This window comes from Rana temporaria, chromosome 4 (genome assembly GCF_905171775.1).
Source record: "Rana temporaria chromosome 4, aRanTem1.1, whole genome shotgun sequence".
Lineage (NCBI taxonomy): Eukaryota > Metazoa > Chordata > Amphibia > Anura > Ranidae > Rana > Rana temporaria.
The window spans coordinates 427931050-427952406 of record NC_053492.1 but is presented as its reverse complement, the minus strand read 5'-3'; the positions used below and the strand labels follow the sequence as shown (position 1 = coordinate 427952406).

Below are 21357 nucleotides of genomic sequence, written 5' to 3'. Positions count from 1 at the left end.
AGAGCACAGCACGACTCGCGCATGCGCAGTGAGCACCCGGCTGTGAAGCCGTAAGCCGTCACGGCCGGGTGACCACAGTTGCTATGACGGCACCGAGGAGAGGAGGGGGAGAGGAGCGAGGCTCTGGGTGGCCGCATCGCTGGACCTTGGAACAAGTAAGTGTCTGATTATTAAAAGTCAGCAGCTATGCTTTTGTAGCTGCTGGCTTTTAATAAACTAAAAAATGGGTGAAACTCCACTTTAAGTTACAGAAAATGAAAAAAATGTGTTCATAGATAATCTGTAGAGGTAGAAATGTATTTTTTTTTTTTGGCACTGAAAAGCACAGCTACTGTACATCTGCTAACAGGTAAACATGGAGCTGTCGTTTTTAGTTACAAGTAAAACCTTGGTTTGAGAGTAACTTGGTTTGAGAGCATTTTTCAAGACAAGCTGATTTTTTTTTTAGAAACTCTGGGCCAGATTCTCAAAAGAGTTACGACGGTGTATCTCAGGAAACACCGTCGTATCTCTGTTTTTGGCCCCGGGTATCTATGCGAGTGATTCCTAGAGTCATTTTCGCATAGATACGGCCTAGATCCGACAGGTGTAAGTCACTTACACCGTCGGATCTTAGATGTAATTCGACGCCGGCCGCTAGGTGGCGTTTACGTTCAGTTCTCATTTGACTATGCAAATGAGCCTGATACGCCGATTCCGGAACGAATTTGCGCCGCGTCGTTGTCGTTTACGTCGTTTCCGTAAGCGTAAGGTTACCCCTGCTATATGAGGGGTAACCTTACGCCAGTCCGCCGTATGCCATGTTAAGTATGGCGTCGGGTCCACGTCGTCTTTTTCCGTCGTTTTACTAAGTCGTCCGCGAATACGACTTTACGTCAATGGCGCTCACGTCGGCGTCATTGACGTTTTCCGTCGTGAGCTGGAGCATGCGCACTGGGCTATTTTTCCGCCCGGCGCATGGGCAGTTCGATCGGCGTGGGGGCGCGCTTAATTTGAATACAACCCGCCCCCTTTGAATTACGCGGCAATACGCCGGGCCATTTACACTACGCCGCCGCAAATTACGGAGCAAGTGCTTGCAGGATGTACGGGAATCTGGCCCTCTGACTTGATATACAAGCGATGTCTTGATACACAAGTGAGGCGCCTCTACGTGTAGCCATATGGTTACATTTAATGAAGGTACAACATTTAGCAACATATTGCTACACTTAGAGGCGCCTCTCTTCTCTTTTATACTCTGTAGTTCCTGCTGGATTTTGCTTTTAACCCCCTTGTGGAGCCTTCCATTTGTGGATGGACATTTTATGGTTACACAACCACATTGCTATAATCTTTTTCTATGGCCTATAAACCGAAGGATTTGTGAATAAATGGTTGTGGAACGAATCATTTGAGTTTCCATTATTTCTTTTGGGGAAATCTGCTTTGATATACAAGTGCTTTGGATTACAAGCATGTTTCTGGAACAAATTATGCTCCCAATCCAAGGTTTTACTATATATCTATCAGAAACAATAGAAAAGATTTTCTATAGACCAGAGTTGGTTTCAGAATAATGCCCAGCCCCGCGTCTCCATTCATCTGCTGCTTTAGAACAGTTTGTCCATGAATCGATGGAGTGTGTGAGTTGCAGAAATCGCTGTGTGATGCCAATAATAACTCAGAGGTGATTGCATGAAAAGCATGACAACCATACGTTGTTGCTATGGATATATAGAAAAATCGGGAAATATTAGAATCATATACATGGAATATACTGTGCAGCAGTAAAGCTAAACTCCAGGCAGCTATAAGGTAATACAGCTTTGTAACCATTAATAAATCAATACATTCATTTCCTAAAGTAGAACTATGGGCAAAACGTTGTTTCATTTTGGAGAGCGCAAGGGAGGGTTAGAACCGCTTTTCGATTTCTTTTTTGCCATCTGTCCCCCATTGCGGAGATTTCCCTTCACTTCCTGTCTCATAGCCAAACAGGAAGTGAGAGGAAATCCCTGCAAATTAAGGGAATTCCTTGGGGACCCCCTGGTCGCCAGAACTAGTGTCCTCATTGGAAGATTTCCCCTCTATTTCTTTTCTGGGGACAATCCAAAACTTGGGATTTTCTTTTCCTTTCACTAATAATAGTAAAGAGGACAAATATAGAGAGTGAATCTCCCCAATGTGGGTACAAATAGGAAAAACTGACAGGTGTTCACTCTAACCAAAACAAAAAAAAATAAGTTTTGCCCTTAGTTATACTTTAAATGTCAGCTGTATAGGAACCTGGCAGGGGAGACACCATGATCATGAAGGCGGTTCTCCCAGGGCGAGGCAGGGCTATTGCACACTCTAGGCCGTGCTGATCGTGGTTGTCTTCCCTGCCGCTTCTCGGCCTTTTGGCTAGGACTAGGTGTGGTATCTGTCCTTATCAGTTGTTAGCGGAGCGCTGAAGCACCTCCTAGATGGGGAGGGTGGATGCAATCCAATGACGTCATTGCACCTGGAAGGATGGTTTCAGCAGGGACTACGCTGTGCTGCCCGACAGAATACTGGGGGCCGGCCAATGGTTGCGTCTGAGCCATCTGGAAGGGTGCTCCTGGTGAGGATGGGTGCTGTGCTTGGTCTTGGTCTTTTTGCCAAGTTCTAGTTTGGCCTTCTGGCTGGCTGGTGTAAGTGCTATCTCTGTCAGCGATCCGGTAGGAGGAGCTGGTAATGCCCTGGGATATGACGGGGTAGGACCATGCAAATCCGCCGGGTTGGCTGGCAGGGGTGGAGGGCTGCACTGGCCGGTCGGGGGGTCGGATATGGAACGAAAAGCCTATGGTGCATGTGCCCCTGGAGTGGCAGTCCAGGGGTATCTGAAGATCACTGTGTGTGAGGGACACATTGATTTAAGATACCACGGTCACTGCACCAGATACACACTTTTTTTAGCACCTGCCTCCTGGGCCGGGCCTTTTGGCTAGGACCGGAGGAATTTTTTATTCCTGGCCGGAGGGCCTGGTCATTGTTTCACCACAATGGCAACTTCTTTCACTCTCCTCTCCACTATCCCTTCCCCCACTTTATTTTATTTAAGCCTGTGTTTGTCACTTTTTTTGTTGTGCTGTGTGATTAGTAGGGTGCGGGTCCTCGGGCCAGCCCTGAACGTCTTGGGAGTGGGTGGACATGGCCTTCTGGCTTAGTTCGCCTGCTCTCATGGGGTCTCCCTTCGGGGGAGCCCCACCTAGTACTGGGAGGGTTCTGTTTCGGCAGTCCCTCCGAGGAAGTTGGGTCCGTGTCGGCTTCGGTTGCTCGGACCACAGTACCTCAGTCCCCGTCTGGAGCCTAACGCCCCGGGGGATCAGGGTTTGGGTCCCTCTTCACAGGAGGACCAGTTGACGTTGCACCCATCTGCACGTTTTTGTGAACACTCTTTATGTGTGTGCACATTTTTCTGCACTGGGTGGAGTTTTTGGGTGTGTTCACACGCCATAGGCTTTTCAAAAAAAAAAAAAAGCTGTATAGGAACCTAAATTTGATCTGGAATCGGCCTCTCGCAGTTCCTGTACAGCAGGGCTGGAGTGTGAGAGGAAGCAGCAGCACAAGAAGCTGATCAGTTCATGTGCTGACAAGTAGGCTTGTGCAATTCGTTTCGTAACGAATCAAAATTCGGACGAATTTAGCAACCGAATTCGAAATAAATTATATCGCAAATAGCGAATGCCCAAATGCCTTCGGCATAATTCGTTGTTGCCTTAGGCCCCTTTCACACTGGGGCGGGAGCCGTGGTGGCGGTATAGCGCCGCTAAATATAGCGGCGCTATACCTCCGGCTTTCACATTGAGGTAGCTGGGCAGGAGTTTTTCAGGCGGTATAGCAGCGCTATTTTTAGCGCTGTACCGCCTGAAAAACTTCTCAGTGTGAAAGGAGTCTTAATGCGGCCTAATTCAACAGCAAGTCGACTTGTTGTGATCCCAACTACACATCCAACAATAACACTCTGCTCCTCCCTCACCGTGCTGAACTTCCTCTCAAAATGGTGTACAGGGGTGGAGGCTAGGGTTGTCCCGATACCGATACTAGTATCAGTATCGGGACCAATTACGAGTATTTGCGGGAGTACTTGTACTCCCGCAAATACCCCCGATACCGAAATAGAATACTTGCGCCGCTGCCGCTACGCCGCATCCCCGCTGCCGCCGCTGCTTGGGTAATACGGGCGGGGAACATTACAGCTTTCATTTGAATAGATGTAGTCTTTCCCGCCGCGCCGCGTATAGACACTCCCCCTTGCTCGGGTGAACTGTCCAATCCCGAGCAAGGGGGAGTGTCTATACGCAGCTCGGCGCGAAAGACTACAGCTATTCAAATGAAAGCTGTAATGTTCCCCGCCCGTATTAACCAAGCATCGGCGCGGCAGCATGTACGGTAAGGGGGACATGGCTGCAGATATGGGGGGGACATGGCTGGATATGGGGGGGGACATGGCTGCATATGGGGGGACATGGCTGCATATGGGGGGGACATGGCTGCATATGGGGGGGACATGGCTGCATATGGGGGGGGACATGGCTGCATATGGGGGGACATGGCTGCATATGGGGGGGACATGGCTGCATATGAGGGGGGACATGGCAAATGGGGGGGGGACATGGCTGCATATGGGGGGGACATGGCTGCATATGTGGGGGACATGGCTGCATATGGGGGGACATGGCTGGATATGGGGGGGGGACATGGCTGCATATGGGGGGGACATGGCTGCATATGGGGGGGACATGGCTGCATATGGGGGGGGACATGGCTGCATATGGGGGGACATGGCTGGATATGGGGGGACATGACTGCATATGTGGGGGACATTGCTGCATTTGTGGGGGGACATGGCTGCATCTGTGGGGGGACATGACTGCATTTGTGGGGGGACATGGCTGCATCTGTGGGGGGACATGACTGCATTTGTGGGGGGACATGGCTGCATCTGTGGGGGGACATGGCTGCATTTGGGGACACATTTAAAAAAAAAGGTATCGGTATTCGGTATCGGCGAGTACTTGAAAAAAAGTATCGGTACTCGTACTCGGTCCTAAAAAAGTGGTATCGGGACAACCCTAGCGGAGGCTATAGCCGCATGTCAAAAACTAAAGTAAAATACGAGATTTCGAATCGTTACAAATAACCGCAATGTATTTAGAAAAGTACAAATCCATTCGAAGCACGTTAGGCAGCGCCATTGTGAGAGAGACACGGAAAATTACGAACCAAAAAAAGTTACAAATCAACGAAAAACAATGTACTCTACCGAAAGTACGAATTATAAATCAACTAAAAATAAGTCTTACATTAATACGAATCATTGCGATTCAACGAAAAATGATGCTTGCGAAAATACGAATTAGTCCGAACACGAAAAATCCCGTTTAGCAAAATTACGAATGATTACGAATCAACAGGACGGAAAATAAACTAAACTAAACTAATTTACGACAGGACGGAAAAGAAACAAAACAAATGTTGCCGTTGTGCACAAGTCTACTGACAAGAGGCATGCTGATAGGAGCATAAAGCAGAGTGAAAGACATGATAAGCTCATCACTGTGCTGCTTCTCATTTCACTGTCCAGTCATAGGCTGGGGGCGGGCCCAAGGCCCAGAGGAAGGGGGTTGAATAATTCTGGCATCAGACTGAGGACATCTAGTGGCAGAAAATAAGTACCGCATGAGGATCTCTGGATTGAAAAATTAATAATCTGCTTTATTTTATCTTTTCTTGGGTTATAAATTTGTTATCTTTGGCCGCTTTAAATGGAATGTGACGTTCTTTCAACTTTTTTTCTTTCTTAGATAAGCATGTACAGAAGGTCAGCTTACAGCGGTTGTAAACCTCAGACATAAAATATGAACAAAGCATTTCCCTCTATAATGTGTACTTGTCTCAACCCAGAGCACTAAGTGTCACTTTTGTCTGCTGTTCTGTTCCTCTGCTAGCAGCATGAATCACTTCTGACAAGTTTTCCTTACACCAAGACAAAAAAAGGTGACAGGGGAGGACCTCCAGCTGATTGACAGCCATAGCTCTGTTCCTGTGTGAAGGAGGTGTGTCCTTTCCCTCCAATGAGCTTTCCTCACTGAGCTCTGCAGAGTGTAACGTCTGGTCTCCACACCCTTTTTTTCTGAACACTCAAACAAGCTTCATAAATTCAGCACTTGAATGGATGTAGAGAAAAGAATACCTCAGATAAACAGGTACAACTTATGCAGGAGGATTTGTTTCATCTCTGTGTGTCACCTGAGGCCAGTCACCCCACTCAGTTTATGTGAGGGTTTACAATCACGTCCCACCCAAAGACGTCATATGACTTTGAGTGGCAATATTTAAATGATGCCGGCATCATTCAAGTATCTTCTTTTTCCGATGGCGATTCCCCGCACTGCAAAAAACAAATCATAGCGGCTGTTCAGCCCCACCCCCCGTGCTTCTACAGGCGCTCCTGAGATCAGCGAGCCGGAGAATGAATCGGCCGTCAGTGGCCGTTTACCATAGAGAATACCACAGACCAGATGGTCCTCAGGGGCCGGGCGCGACCTTATGACGTCATGTCCGGCAGATGTAAACACTGGGGTAGATTCAGGTAGGGGCGCGCACTGATTCGGCGGCGCAGCGTATCGTCTTTACGCTACGTCGCCGTAAATTACAGGAGCAAGCGATGTATTCACGAAGCACTTGCTCCGTAATTTGCGGCGGCGTAGCGTAAAAGGGGCCGGCGTAAGCACGCGTAATTCAAATGATCCGGTAGGGGGCATGGATCATTTAAATTAGGCGCGTTCCCGCGCCGAACGTACTGCGCATGCGCCGTCCCTAAAATTTCCCGACGTGCATTGCGGTAAATGACGTTGCAAGTACGTCATTGGTTTCGACGTGAACGTAAATGGCGTCCAGCGCCATTCACGGACGACTTACGCAAACAACGTAAAATTTTCAAATCGCGACGCGGGAACGACGTCCATACTTAACATTGGCTGCGCCTCCTAATAGCAGGAGCAGCCTTACGCCGAAAAAGCCTTAACGCAAACGACGTAAAAAACGAACGCCGGGCGCACGTACGTTTGTGAATCGGCGTATCTAGGAAATTAGCATATTCTACGCCGACAACAACGGAAGCGCCCCTAGCGGCCAAAGTTATATTGCACACAATTCTACGCGGCGTATCTGGAGATACGCCACCGCAAAAGGTACCTGAATCTACCCCACTGTAATTTCTTCGGCTGGGAAGTTCATTTTTTTTTTTTTTTTTCTCATGCTTTCCAGCCTAGAGGAGAGATGTGGGGACTTATTGACCCCAGATCTCACTGTAAAGAGGACCTGTCATGCCCAAATCCTATTACAAGAGATGTTTACATTCCTTGCAATAGGAAAAAAAGTGATAAAAAAAAAAAAAATATGAAGGGAAAGTGTCAAAATAAAAGCAAAATAAACAATAAAACTTTTTTTTTAAAGGGCCCGCCCCCACTTGCTCGCACGCAGAAGTGAACGCACGTCGCACCCGCATATGTAAACGGCGCTCAAACCACACGTAAGGTATCGCCAGGAACATTGTAGAATGTGTAATTAGAGATACACATGGGGGAAAAGTTACATAGTCAGGATCTGATTCCTACTTTGCACCACTATATAATGGTTGTGCAAGTTGGCCGACCAATTGGAAACAATGGACTTCCTGTGTGGTTGACATGATGGGCTAGATTCACATAGATAAGCGGATCTTTAGATCCGCGCGATCTATGTGATTTAAGATCCGCTGCCGCAAGTTTGAGAGGCAAGTGGGTAATTCACAAAACACTTACCTCCAAACTTGCGGCGGCGGATCGTAAATCCCCCGGCGGAATTCAAATTCCGCGGCTAGGGGGAGTGTACTATTTAAATCAGGCGCGTCCCCGCGCCGATTTAAATGCGCATGCGCCGTCCGCGTGTGCATTGCTCCCACTGATGTCGCTAGGATGTCAGTGGTTTCGGCGTGAGCGTAACTTGCGACGAGCGGGTTAGAGAATCGGCGTACACAAACGACGTAAAAAAAATAAAAAAAAACTACGCGGCTATACTTAAAATTGGCTGCGCCTCATAGAAGCAGGGGTACGCGTTGCCCTCGAATCCGAGCCACAGTTTACTCAGAATGACCTTCTTGGGTCATGAGGATAGTTAATTTTACTTCTTTATTTAGCCTACCAGACAGTCTCTACTTATTCTGTTTTTTCCTCAAAGAATTATTTTATTTATTTGTATTAAACATTACAAGATTTATTAGCATTCGGCTATGTGATGATTCTAGGTGCCATATCTATTTTTGAAAAGTATATATGATGACTGTATTCCTATATGAAATATTTAATAAAAACTTATTGAAAGAAGCAGGGGTAAGTATACGCCGGGAAAAACGCTACGTAAACGTCGTAACAACACTGCATCGGGCCCGCGTACGTTCGTGAATTGGCGTATCTCGCTGATTTACATATTTCTCAATGTAAATCAGCGGGAACGCCCCCCGCGGCCATTTTTAAATTGCAGTTAAGATCCGACGGTGTAACACAGTTACACCTGTCGGATCTTAGGCATATCTATGCGTAACTGATTCTATGAATCAGGCGCATAGATACGACCGGCCTAAGTCAGAGATACGACGGCGTATCAGGAGATACACCGTCGTATCTCTATGTGAATCTGGCCCGTTATCTCCGCAGTTGTTACACCCCTTTCACACTGGGGCGCTTTTCTGGCGTTTTTCAGGCGCTTTGGGGTTAAAAAAAAACAAAGCCTGTAAAGCGCCTGAAAGAAGTCTCATCTGCAATCCCAATGTGAAAGCCTGAGTACTTTCAGAGCCCCTTCACACTGCCAGTGCCCGAAAAACGCTGGTAAAGCGCCGCTAAGACCCGTTTCACACTGGGGCGTTTTTCAGGCGCTTTGGCATTAAAAAAGCCCCCTCAATGGAAAGGGGGCTTTAAGCGGGGTTCCAACCACAATTAGCATTTTTTAAATGTATGTCCTTTCATCCTGCGTTTTTATAATATAAATCCGGTCACTTACTATTTTACAATCCGCCGCCGATCCGCATAGTTATTCAAAAAAGATCGGCCCAGATCCACAAAGCAGTTACGTCAGGCGTATCTATTGATACGCCGCGTAACTTCTAGGATGCTCCGGCGTATCTTTGTTTTGTATCCACAAAACAAGATACACCTGAAGCTGGGCTAGATCCGACTGGCGTACGTCTTAGTACGCCGTCGGATCTTAGGTGCATATTTACGCTGGCCACTAGGTGGCGCTTCCGTTGATTTCCGCGTTGAGTATGCAAATGAGCTAGATACGCTAATCCACAAACGTACGTCCGGCGCATTTTTTTACGTTGTTTACGTAAGGCTTTTTTCGGCGTAACGTTACCCCTGCTCTATGAGGCGTACGCAATGTTAAGTATGGACGTCGGGCCAGAGTAGAATTTTCCGTCGTTTGCGTAAAACGTTCGCGAATAGGGCTTTGCGTAAATTACGTTCACGTCGTCTAGGCATTGAGCGGGCGTAATTTAATTAGAAAATTCGACGTGATACTGAGCATGCGCGCGCATGCGCCGTATGAAAAAAGCGCCATTTACGTGGGGGTCAAGCTTATTTTACATAAAACACGCCCCCCTGTTCATCATTTGAATTCTGCGCCCTTACGCCAGGAGATTTACGCTACGCCGCTGTAACTTTAGAGGCAAGTGCTTTGTGAATACAGCACTTGCCTCTCAAAGTAGCGGCGGCGTAGCGTATCTACGTACGCTACGCCTGCCTAAAATTACGCCTCCCTACGTGGATCTGGCCCATAGTTTATAAAACTATGTCCACACCGTTGTCATTTTGCTTGTGGGCATTGTGAAGCCCACAAGCACTTACTTCCTGGAAGTCTTGGATGGGAAGTGATAATTGGGTAGCGCACTGCATCCTGGGAAATGATGACACACATTTCCCAGGAGCATTAGAGGGAGATGATGTAAGGATCCTAGGTGATTCCAAAGGCAGATTTCGTGGGACTGCATATCAACAGGCATTTTCAGATGAGTAAAATTTTGGGATGGAAACTCCACTTTTAGGAGCGATGTATTCAACGCTCCTAAAGCGCTGCAAAGAAGCTGCTTGCAGGACTCAGGCTTTCACATTGGGATTGCAGATGCAGCTTCTTTCAGGCGCTTTTTTTTTTAACGCTAAAGCCCCTAAAAAACGCCCCAGTGTGAAAGGGGTCTTAAAGTGTATCTATTCTACACCAAAGAAGAAAAAGGTAACATGTTGCAGCTTACCAGTTCTGAGATGTAGCAGGTGCGTTAGTTCTCCTTTTTTCAGGGCCCATTCACCTTTGTGCGCACATGTGCCACGCGGTGCCATTTCAGCCCATTCATTTTCAATGGGCTGAAATCGCACTGCAACGCACCAAAGGTAGCATGAGCGCTATTTTTGAAAACTAACTGCAACCGGATGACAATGTAATTCTGTACCGTGCCATCCAGTGAAAACACACGGGCCCGGATTCAGATAGAGATACGACGGCGTATCTCCTGATACGCCGGCGTATCTCTGAGTTCTGTCGGTCGGATCTATGCGGCTGATTCATAGAATCAGGTTCCGCATAGATCTCCCTAAGATCCGACAGGTGTAAGTGACTTACTCCGTCGGATCTTAGGCTGCAATTCTAGGCCGGCCGCCAGGTGGCGTTTCGTTTTTTACACGCGACGAATATGCAAATGAGGATTTCCGCCAAATCAGAAACGAACGCCCGCCCGTCGCTTTTTTTTTACGTCGCTTGCGTTCGGCTTTTTCCCGGCGTATAGTTACCCCTGCTATGTGAGGGGTATCCTATGTTAAGCATGGCCGTCGTTCCCGCGCCGAGTTTTGAATTTTTACGTTGTTTGCGTAAGTCAATTCAGAAAAGAGCTGGACGCAAGTTACGCTCACGCCGAAACCAATGACGTCCTAGCGACATCATTTGGAGCAATGCACGCTGGGAAAATTCGCGGACGGCACATGCGCCGTTTGATCAGCGCGGGGACGCGCCTGATTTAAATTGTAGACGCCCCCTAGCCGCGGAATTTGAATTCCGCCGGGGGATTTACGATACGCCGCCGCAAGTTTTGAGGTAAGTGCTTTCTGAATTAAGCACTTGCCTCAAAAACTTGCGCCGGCGGATCGTAAATCAGATAGGTTACGCGGATCTAAAGATCCGCTAACCTATCTGAATCCGGCCCACTGGGTTTGCGACCTGCAAAATCTGATATAAATATAACAGAACTGATGATGCCTGGGTGAAAACATGCCAAGGCCCCATGCAGACTGGGGGTGCAGCTCCAATTAGGGTTGCCACCTTTTCTTCTAGCGGCACAGAACTATTATCTTTTTTTACCTAAGGTTGTCCACCTGTCCAAGATTCACCCGGACAGTCCAGGTTTTGAATTATGAGTCTGGGTTTCAATCCACCTAAAACCTAGACACATGATTCAAAACCCGGACTGTCCGGGTGAACCCTGGACGGTGGCAACCCTAGCTCCAATGCATGAAGCTCCAGTGTTTAGGTGCAGGTGGTAGGCACAGGTGAACTGTCCAGCCCCACTGTCAATCTCAAGCTGTTGAGGCTGGACAGTACTATGAATGGTCAGGGCAGTATGACGAATGCCCGGAGCACAGACTGTTGGCTGTCTCTGAGCACATACTGCCATAAATGGTTCTACTAGGTACACCATCCAGCTGCAGCAACTGTCAGCAGGGCTGGATGATGCACCTGTGCCCGCCAACCCACAACTAGATGCCGGAGACTTATGCCCTGGGGGCTACATGCCCAATATGCAGAGGGTCTTGACTACAAGTGTACGTTCCAATAGAAATCGGAGAGGCCTGGTCCACTGTGGTCACATCAGGAAACTCGCCCTGAGACATTCGAGGTAGCCATGAGCGGAGTGCATGTAGACAGTAAGTGGCCGCAAAGAGTCTGCAGGAGATCAGCAGCAGTGGGATTAAAAAACAAGCAAAGGTTAATATTTTGTTAAAGAAATAAAAAGAATAACGAGAATACCAATTGTTTTATTTTATAAGGTCTGTACTGCATGGTTTTAATGAAGCTACCCAATGTGTGTGCACTGCAGCTGTGCCAATCTGTCACTAGCGCTGCCACCCCAGATTAAGGCAGCTCACCCCTCCCTCCTTCTCCATGCTTCCACCCTACACCAGAGCAGCTCCTCCATGCTGCTACCCCCAGATCAGGGCAGTTCACCCCTTCTCCTCTATGCTGCCATCCCAGATCACAGCAGCTCTACCCATCTATGCTGCCACCCCAGATCACAGCAGCTCCCACCTCCTCCTCCATGCTGCCACCTCAGATAAGGGCAGCTCGACCCCTCAATGCCACCTCAGATCAGGGCAGCTCCCCTCTCCTCATCCATTCTGCAATCCCAGATCAGGACAGCTTCCCCCTCCCCCATGCTGCCACCCCAGACCAGGGCAGCTCCCCCCTCCTTTCTCTATGCTGCCACCCCAGACCAGGGCAGCTCCCCCCTTATTCTCCATGCTGCCACCCCAGACCAGGGCAGCTCCCCCCTCCTTCTCCATGCTACCACCCCAGATCAGGGCAGCTCCCCCCTCCTTTCTCTATGCTGCCACCCCAGACCAGGGCAGCTCCCCCCTTATTCTCCATGCTGCCACCCCAGACCAGGGCAGCTCCCCCATCCTTCTCCATGCTGCCACCCCAGATCAGGGCAGATCCCCCCTCTTCCTCCATGCTACCACCCCAGATCAGGGCATCTCCCCCCTCCTCCATTCTACCACCCCAGATCAGGGCAGCTCCCCCCACCTTCTCCATGCTGCCACCCCAGACCAGGGAAGCTCCCCCCTCCTTCTCCATGCTGTCACCCCAGATCAGGACAGCACCCCCCCCTCCTCCTCCATGCTACCACCCCAGATCAGGGCAGCTCCCCCCCCTCCACCACCCCAGATCAGGCAGCTCCCCCCACCTCCTCCATGCAGCCACCCTAGATCAGGGCAGCTCCCCCCTCCTTTCTCTATGCTGCCACCCCAGACCAGGGCAGCTCCCCCCTTATTCTCCATGCTGCCACCCCAGACCAGGGCAGCTCCCCCATCCTTCTCCATGCTGCCACCCCAGATCAGGGCAGATCCCCCCTCTTCCTCCATGCTACCACCCCAGATCAGGGCATCTCCCCCTCCTCCATTCTACCACCCCAGATCAGGGCAGCTCCCCCCCTCCACCACCCCAGATCAGGCAGCTCCCCCCACCTCCTCCATGCTGCCACCCTAGATCAGGGCAGCTCCCCTCTCCATGCTGCCACCTCAGACCAGGGCAGCTCCCCTCTCCTTCTCCATGCTGCCACCCCAGACCAGGGCAGCTCCCCTCTCCTTCTCTATGCTGCCACCCCAGATCAGGGCAGCTCCCCCGCTCCTTCTCCATGCTGCAATCCCAGATCAGGGCAGCTTCCCCCTCCTCCATGCTGCCACCCCAGATCAGGGCAACTCCCCCGCCTTCTCCATGCTGCCACCCCAGATCAGGGCAGCTCCCCCCTCCTTCTCCATGCTGCCACCCCAGATCAGGGCAGCTCCCCCTCCTTCTCCATGCTGCCACCCCAGATCAGGGCAGCTCCCCCCTCCTTCTCCATGCTGCCACCCCAGATCAGGGCAGCTCCCCCTCCTTCTCCATGCTGCCACCCCAGATCAGGGCAGCTCCCCCCTCCTTCTCCATGCTGCCACCCCAGATCAGGGCAGCTCCCCCCTCCTTCTCCATGCTGCCACCCCAGATCAGGGCAGCTCCCCCTGCCTTTTCCATGCTGTCACCCCAGATCAGGGCAGCTCCCCCCTCCTTCTTCATGCTGCCACCCCAGATCAGGGCAGCTCCCCCCTCCTCCTCCATGCTGCCACCCCAAATCAGGGCAGCTCCCCCTCCTCCTCCATGCTGCCACCCCAGATCAGGGCAGCTCCCCGCCTTCTCCATGCTGCCACCCCAGATCAGGGCAGCTCCCCCCTCCTTCTCCATGCTGCCACCCTAGTTCAGGGCAGCTCCCCCCTCCTTCTCCATGCTGCCACCCCAAATCAGGGCAGCTCCCCCTCCTCCTCCATGCTGCCACCCCAGATCAGGGCAGCTCCCCCCTCCTTCTTTATGCTGCCACCCCAGATCAGGGCAGCTCCCCCTCCTCCTCCATGCTGCCACCCCAGATCAGGGCAGCTCCCCCTCCTTCTCCATGCTGCCACCCCAGATCAGGGCAGCTCCCCCCTCCTCCTCCATGCTGCCACCCCAGATCAGGGCAGCTCCCCCCTCCTCCTCCATGCTGCCACCCCAGATCAGGGCAGCTCCCCCCTCCTTCTCCATGCTGCCACCCCAGATCAGGGCAGCTCCCCCCTCCTCCATGCTGCCACCCCAGATCAGGGCAGCTCCCCCCTCCGCCTCCATGCTGCCACCCCAGATCAGGGCAGCTCCCCCCTGGAAGTAGTTGTGCTCTTCCTGGCCAGGAGAGGGAGGGTAGTGGGAGGAGGAGGAGGAGGGAGCCGTGCAGTCTTCATTCTGCTGTGGATGTATAGTGGGGACAGTGTGATCAGCAGAGGGACGGCCGCGCATTGTCATCCCCCGGCTTCTCCCTGCACTGGCCGTCGGGCTGAGGACGAGGATGATGATGCAGCAGAAGCGGCCCGCAGAGGGTGAGGTCAGGCCGCTCTCCCGGCCGGGGATGCAGTGAGCGGGCACCATGGACCGCCTGTGATCAGAGCGCATTGTTCTGGGATTGTGATCGCTGACAGCTCAGCTCCCCCCGCACTGGGAACATGTCGGCCAGGACGCCATTGCCGACAGTCAACGAGCGGGACACGGAGAACGTAAGTACCGGGAGGGTGGGATCATCACACCGGGGCCTGGAGGGAGGAGGGGACCTACCGTGCAAGGAGGACCTGGGATTAACCCTTACAAGGACAATATGGGGCCATGGGATTAACCCTGAGAAGGACAATATGGGGGGCCCTTGGATGGGGTCATGGGATTAACCCCGAGAAGGACAATATGGGGGGGCTCTTGGATTAACCCATGGAGGGCCAGAATGGAGGTTTTGGGATTAACCCTTAGTAGAACAATGTGGAGACCATGGGTGGAGGGACAGCATGGAGGTCTGCTGGTGAACTCTTTGGCAAGACTAAATGAAGGCCTGGAGGTTGACCCTTGGAGGGACAGTATGGAGGCCATGTGGTTACCCTTGGGGGAACAGTATAGAGGTTTGGAGATTGACACTTTGGTGGGAAAGTATAGAGAGGCCTCTTAGTCAGACTCTTGGGACAGTATGAAGGTTTCGTGGTTAACCCATCCATGGGGCAGATTGGAGCCCTGTATTTTAACCCTTTGGGACAGGTTGGAGGCCTCCGAGGGTCTTGTGGTCAACCCCTTGGTGGGACAGATTGGAGGGCAGATGGTAAACCTTCTGTGTGACTAAATGGAGGCCTGGCAGTTAACCTCTTGGCGTGACAGTAGGGTGGCCTGGCGGTTTATCCTTTGGCGTGACAGTAGGGTGGCCTGGCGGGTTATCCTTTAGGGCATGACAGTATGGTGGCCTGGCGTTTTATCTTTTAGGGCGTAACAGTAGGGTGGCCTGGCGGGTTATCTTTTAGGGCGTGACAGTAGGGTGGCCTGGCGGGTTATCTTTTAGGGCGTGACAGTAGGGTGGCCTGGCGTGTTATCCTTTTGGCGTGACAGTAGGGTGGCCTGGCGTGTTATCCTTTTGGCGTGACAGTAGGGTGGCCTGGCGTGTTATCCTTTTGGCGTGACAGTAGGGTGGCCTGTCGTGTTATCCTTTTGGCGTGACAGTAGGGTGGCCCGGCGTGTTATCCTCTGACGTGACAGTAGGGTGGCCTGGCGTGTTATCCTTTTGGCGTGACAGTAGGGTGGCCTGGCGGTTATCCTTTGACGTGACAGTAGGGTGGCCTGGCGTGTTATCCTTTTGGCGTGACAGGGTGGCCTGGCGTGTTATCCTTTTGGCGTGACAGTAGGGTGGGCTGGCGTGTTATCCTTTTGGCGTGATGGGGTGGCCTGGCGTGTTATCCTTTTGGCGTGACAGTAGGGTGGCCTGACGGGTAATTCTTTGGCGTGACAGTAGGGTGGCCTGGCGGGTTATCCTTTGGCATGAAGGTAGGGTGGCCTGGCGATTTATCCTTTGGCGTGACATTAGGGTGGCCTGGCGGGTTATCCTTTGGCAAGACAGGGTGGCCTGGCGGGTTATCCTTTGGCGTGACAGTAGGGTGGCCTGGCGGTTTATCCTTTGGCGTGACAGTAGGGTGGCCTGGCGGTTTATCCTTTGGCGTGACAGTAGGGTGGCCTGGCGGTTTATCCTTTGGCGTGACAGTAGGGTGGCCAGTAAGAAGGTCTTTGTTGGTCTATGAACCTTTGGTGGAGCAGCTCGTGTTCCTCTTGGTGTAGTGAGCAGACACTGACCCTAATGGTAATTTGCAGCGAATTGTTATTTCCCTTCCAGAATGTTTCCAGAGTTCTGCTGGATTTCTAAAAGTGATGAGAGAAACTCTGCACTCATTTCATAGGATCAGTAGCTAAATATCTTGGTGAAGATGGTCACACAGTGATGTATTTGCTTCGCTTACCCCATATAAAAACAATGAACATAGCCATAACCCTCTTGAGAATGGCCCTCTTGGCCACCCGAAGGCTAGGTGGTTATCAGAGCTCAGCCCAATGAAGACGTCATCAATATCAGATTAACAGTGATTGGAAAGAGAATGACGGGGTAGAAGATCTGGTTGTACAGTCCGTGCATCTGTCACATTGGCAACTCTAATGTAGTCACCGTAATTCCCTTTGGCCTGTGAGATATGTACATCTCGGCTTCCGTCTTGAACTGTTGGCCTTTTAAGCTTGGACCATAAAGGAAACCTGAACTAAGTACATTTCCATCGCTGACCTCCTGAAATATTCTACTGGCTGGCTTGTCTCTGCCTTCAATACATTGAGACGCTGACCAGGGCCAAGAATGCAGCAAGTAAAGTCAGAACATCTGATCTGCATACTTTGCCCAGGTCAACGACTTACTCATTGAAGCAAGAGAATCAGCATGGCGGTCAGCCATGGTAGCCCCCATATTTTCCGTTACAGGTGCATATAATGGGAGATTTGCCATTGGCTGGCGATTGCCAATCTTGCCTTTTAATGCTAGATAAGCTGATTTTCTGATGAAAATGGAATGCGTCCTTTATCAAACAATTTCCAGACCAGTATGGTGCAACTGGTGGCCATCCCGCCAGGTTTTTCAGAGTGGGCTATTTGAGAATTATGGAATGTGGGTGTTTGTAGGTCGTCGGAAACTGGAGGGTGCAGGTTGCGGTTCTCTTGTCCATGATCGAGGAGAAACCTTTCGTAGAGGCCGTTTGAAATATGGAGGCAGGAGTTCTGCTCGCAGCTTGCTGATGTTAGAAATCCAATGAAGGCTCAACCTGGAAATTAAGGCCCAGATTCTCAAAGGACTTACGATGGCGTAGCGCCATGTACGCCATCTTAAGTCCGAATGTCAGCCGTCGTATCTATGCGCCTGATTCTTAGAATCAGTTACGCATAGATTTGTAATACATCCGACCAGCGTAAGTCTCTTACGCTGTCGGATCGTAACTGCATATTTACGCTGGCCGCTAGGGGCGTGCACGCTGATTTACGCTTAGAAATATGTAAATCAGCTAGATACGCGAATTCACGAACGTACGCCTGGCCGACGCAGTACAGATACTCAGTTTACGTTAGGCTTTTCCCGGCGTAAAGTTGCCCCTGCTATATGAGGCGTACATGCGGCGTACCAATGTATGGCCTTCGTTCCCGCGACAAAATTTGCAAATTTTACGTTGTTTGCGTAAGTCGTCCGTGAATGGGCCTGGACGTAATTTACGTTCACGTCGAAACCAACATGGCCTTGCGGCGTATTTGGAGCAATGCACACTGGGATATGTACACGGACGGCGCATGCGCCGTAAGTGAAAAACGTCAATCACGTCGGGTCACATAACATTAACATAAAACACGCCCCCCTGTCCCAAATTTGAATAAGGCGGGCTTACGCCGGCCTATTTACGATACGCCGCCGCAATTTACGGAGCAAGTGCTTTGAGAATACAGCATTTGCCCGTCCAAGTTGCGAAGGCGTAATGTAAATTGGATACGTTACGCCTGCGCAACAATACGCCGATCTACGAGAATCTGGCCCAAAATTGGGACTGAAACTGTTACACACCTGGGCGGATTACACTGGGCACACGGTGAGGAGATTCAAAAGCAGAGGTTGCTGTTGGTGAAAACTGCATTGCAAAACGATAAGCAGATCTAGAAGTTGTATGTACATTTTAAAATGTTATGTGAATGTCCAAACCTGACCTTTAAATTGTATATAAACCAGCTTTTCACAACCTTTTCAATACAGAGGAACCCTTGAAATAACTTTCCGGTTTCAGGGAACCCCTGCTAAAAATAACTATATCTAAAACTCATTATATATTAGTGCAGGGTTTGACAAATTTGCTTGGAATCTAGGAGCCAGCTAAAAAAGTTAGGAGCCAGAAAACGCACCCCGTCCCGCCAAGCTCGCGCGCAGAAGCGAACACATACGTGAGTAGCGCCCGCATATGTGAACGGTATTCAAACCACACATGAGAGCAATAATTCTAGCTCTGTAACTCAAAGCATGCAACCTGTACAATTTTTTAAACGTTGCCTATGGAAATTTTAAAGGGTAAAAGTTTGTCGGCATTCCACGAGCGGACGCAATTTTGAAGCATTTGATGACATGTTGGGTATCAATTTACTCGGCGTAACATTATCTTTCACAATATAAAAAAAAATTGGGATAACTTTACTGTTGACTTATTTTTTTTTTATTAAAAATGTGTATTTTTTCCCCCCCAAAAAGTGCTCTTGTAAGATCGCTGCGCAAATACGGTGTGACAGAAAGTATTGCAACGATCGCCATTTTATTCTCTAGGGTGTTAGAATAAAAAAAACTAAATAAATAAGTGTGTGTGTGTGTGTGTTTGGGGGTTCTAATTAGAGGGAAGGAGATGGCAGTGAAAACAGTGAAGAAAACACATTAGAACTGCTGTTTTACTTGTAATGCCAACGGCCACCACAAGATGGCGCCAGGTCACAGAAGGAAGCTTGGGCCTTCACAAGGCTGCAAAGCCACGACCTCAATTAGCGGCCGCCACGATCGCGCGACGGGGAGGTGGGGGCGCACGGAGACACAGGATCCTTTGCCTCCGTGCGCCACCGCACGATCGCGGTGGGCCCGCGACGGCCGCTAATCAAGGCCGCGGCCTTGTAGGCCGCAAAGCCGCGCCCTCAATTACCAGCGGGCGCCAGGTCACAATTTCTTGTCGCAATTGCGACCGGGCGCCCGAATTTTGTCGAGCCCTGTATTAGTGTGATGGTCAGAAGGAAGAATGCTCCTTATACCCTATACACACGGTCGGATTTTCCACCAGCAAAAGTCCTATGTGAGCTTTTGGTCGGAAATTCCGACCGTGTGTACGCTCCATCAGACTTTTGCTGTTGGAATTTCTGCCAGCAAAAGATTGAGAGCAGGTTCTCAATTTTTCAGATCGTCTGTAGCAATTCCGACGTGCAAAATTCCAGCGCATGCTCGGAAACAATTAGACGCATTTTTCTGACGGAAAATCCGATTGTGTGTACGGGGCATTAGACTTGTGGACATTGTAAAAGGGATGAATTCTTCCCAGATGGCTAAAAAGATTAACAGTGTCAGTGGAAACTTACCTGAGAGGCCGAAATTGCTCAAGGAACCTTAGCAACCTCTGGAGGAACCCTTGTTGAGAAACCCTGACATAAACCCAAGAACAAACCCGCAATACTGGGTTCTCCAAGCTTTCTAAACAAAGCGCCAGTTTACTGTCCTTGAGACATTAGCGCGGTCGGACCATGGACAGGGGAAGTAGATGATCCCTCCGGCTTTGTGTTCAGTACAAAATCACATGGCGCCCCTGTGGTTAGGTGGAGAAGGTACGCAATCATTGGTGTCAGTGGGAGGGTTAGTGCCCCATCATTGGTGTCAGTGGGAGGGTTAGTGCCCCATCATTGGTGTCAGTGGGAGGGTTAGTGCCCCATCATTGGTGTCAGTGGGAGGGTTAGTGCCCCATCATTGGTGTCAGTGGGAGGAATAATACCCCGTTGTTGATGTCAGAGGGAGGAATATTGTCCCTTTTTATATTGCCTTGATAAAGGCAAGCAAAGGGCCACATCTGACCTGTGGACTGCAGTTTGGAGACCACTGATATAATGCTGTATATCGTTCCTAAGACATGGTGATTGGGGATTTTTTTAATACATTTTTTTTGAGGGCCAATTTACATCTAGATGACATGCATTGACATGTTGTGGTACCATTTATTTTAAATGGCACCTCAACCCACTAGAAAACACCCATCGTGCTCTATGGTGCATTGTCAAATATTTTGTGGCATGATTTATTTTGGGGATGTTTTGGTGCATTGATAGCCCACTATTTTTATTAGACTGCCTTTAACGCACCGCACAAATATAAAATGGGACCTCAGGCTTTTTGTTACTTTTTTTTTTTACCTGGTGATCATGCCAGTAATGCACTTCCTGTCCTAGGGTGGCAATGCTTACTGACTGTACATCTATGCAGGAGCAGCGTTGTCTCCCTGAGCTGCTTTGTTTCTGATTTAGACTACAGACTTATGTGCCACAGAAACCTTCATCCCGAGTCCATAGACTAGGTTCCATCAATATGGGATGTGCGCTCGTATTTAGAACGTGAAGCAGGAACAGGAGACCGCTCCTGCTGTGTAAATAACAATAATAAAAACAAAATTAAAATGAAAGGTTGGTAAAAAGTTTTCTTTATTTAACCACTTGACCACCAGGCACGTAAACCCACTTAATAACCAGACCAATTTTCAGCTTTCGGTGCTCTCACAGTTTGAATGACAATTACTTAGTCATACAACATTGTATCCAAATGAAATTTTTGTCCTTTTATTCACACAAATAGAGCTTTCTTTTGGTGGTATTTAATCACCGTTGGGTTTTTTATTTTTTGCGCTATAAGAGAAAAAAGACTGAAAATTCTGTAAAAAAAATGAATTTTTCTTTGTTTCTGTTATAAAATTTAGCAAATTTAGTATTTTTTCTTCATTCTTTTGCATAAATGTGAAAGATGAAGTTACGCCGAGTAAATAGATACCCAACATGTCACCCTTCAAAATTGCACACGCTCGTGGAATGGCGCCAAACTTTGCTACTTAAAAATCCCCATAGGCGACGTGGCAGGGTATTGTGGGGTATTGCAGAGTAGTGTGGGGTATTGCA

The 21357-nt window shown here is 49.7% G+C and overlaps 1 protein-coding gene and 1 pseudogene across 1 annotated transcript in view; both read left to right on the top strand.

The window, feature by feature from the left end:
- The first annotated feature begins 2260 nt into the window (after nt 1–2260).
- Nucleotides 2261–2413, top strand: LOC120938521 (annotated as a pseudogene).
- Nucleotides 2414–14506: 12093 nt separating this feature from the next.
- MARK1 (microtubule affinity regulating kinase 1) overlaps nt 14507–21357 on the top strand; it is a 209098-nt gene continuing 202247 nt past the window's right edge. Inside the window, exon 1 of the mRNA XM_040351418.1 lies at nt 14507–14852. Coding sequence (XP_040207352.1) covers nt 14802–14852 — 51 coding nt within the window. The 5' untranslated portion in view covers nt 14507–14801. The remainder of the gene's footprint in view (nt 14853–21357) is intronic.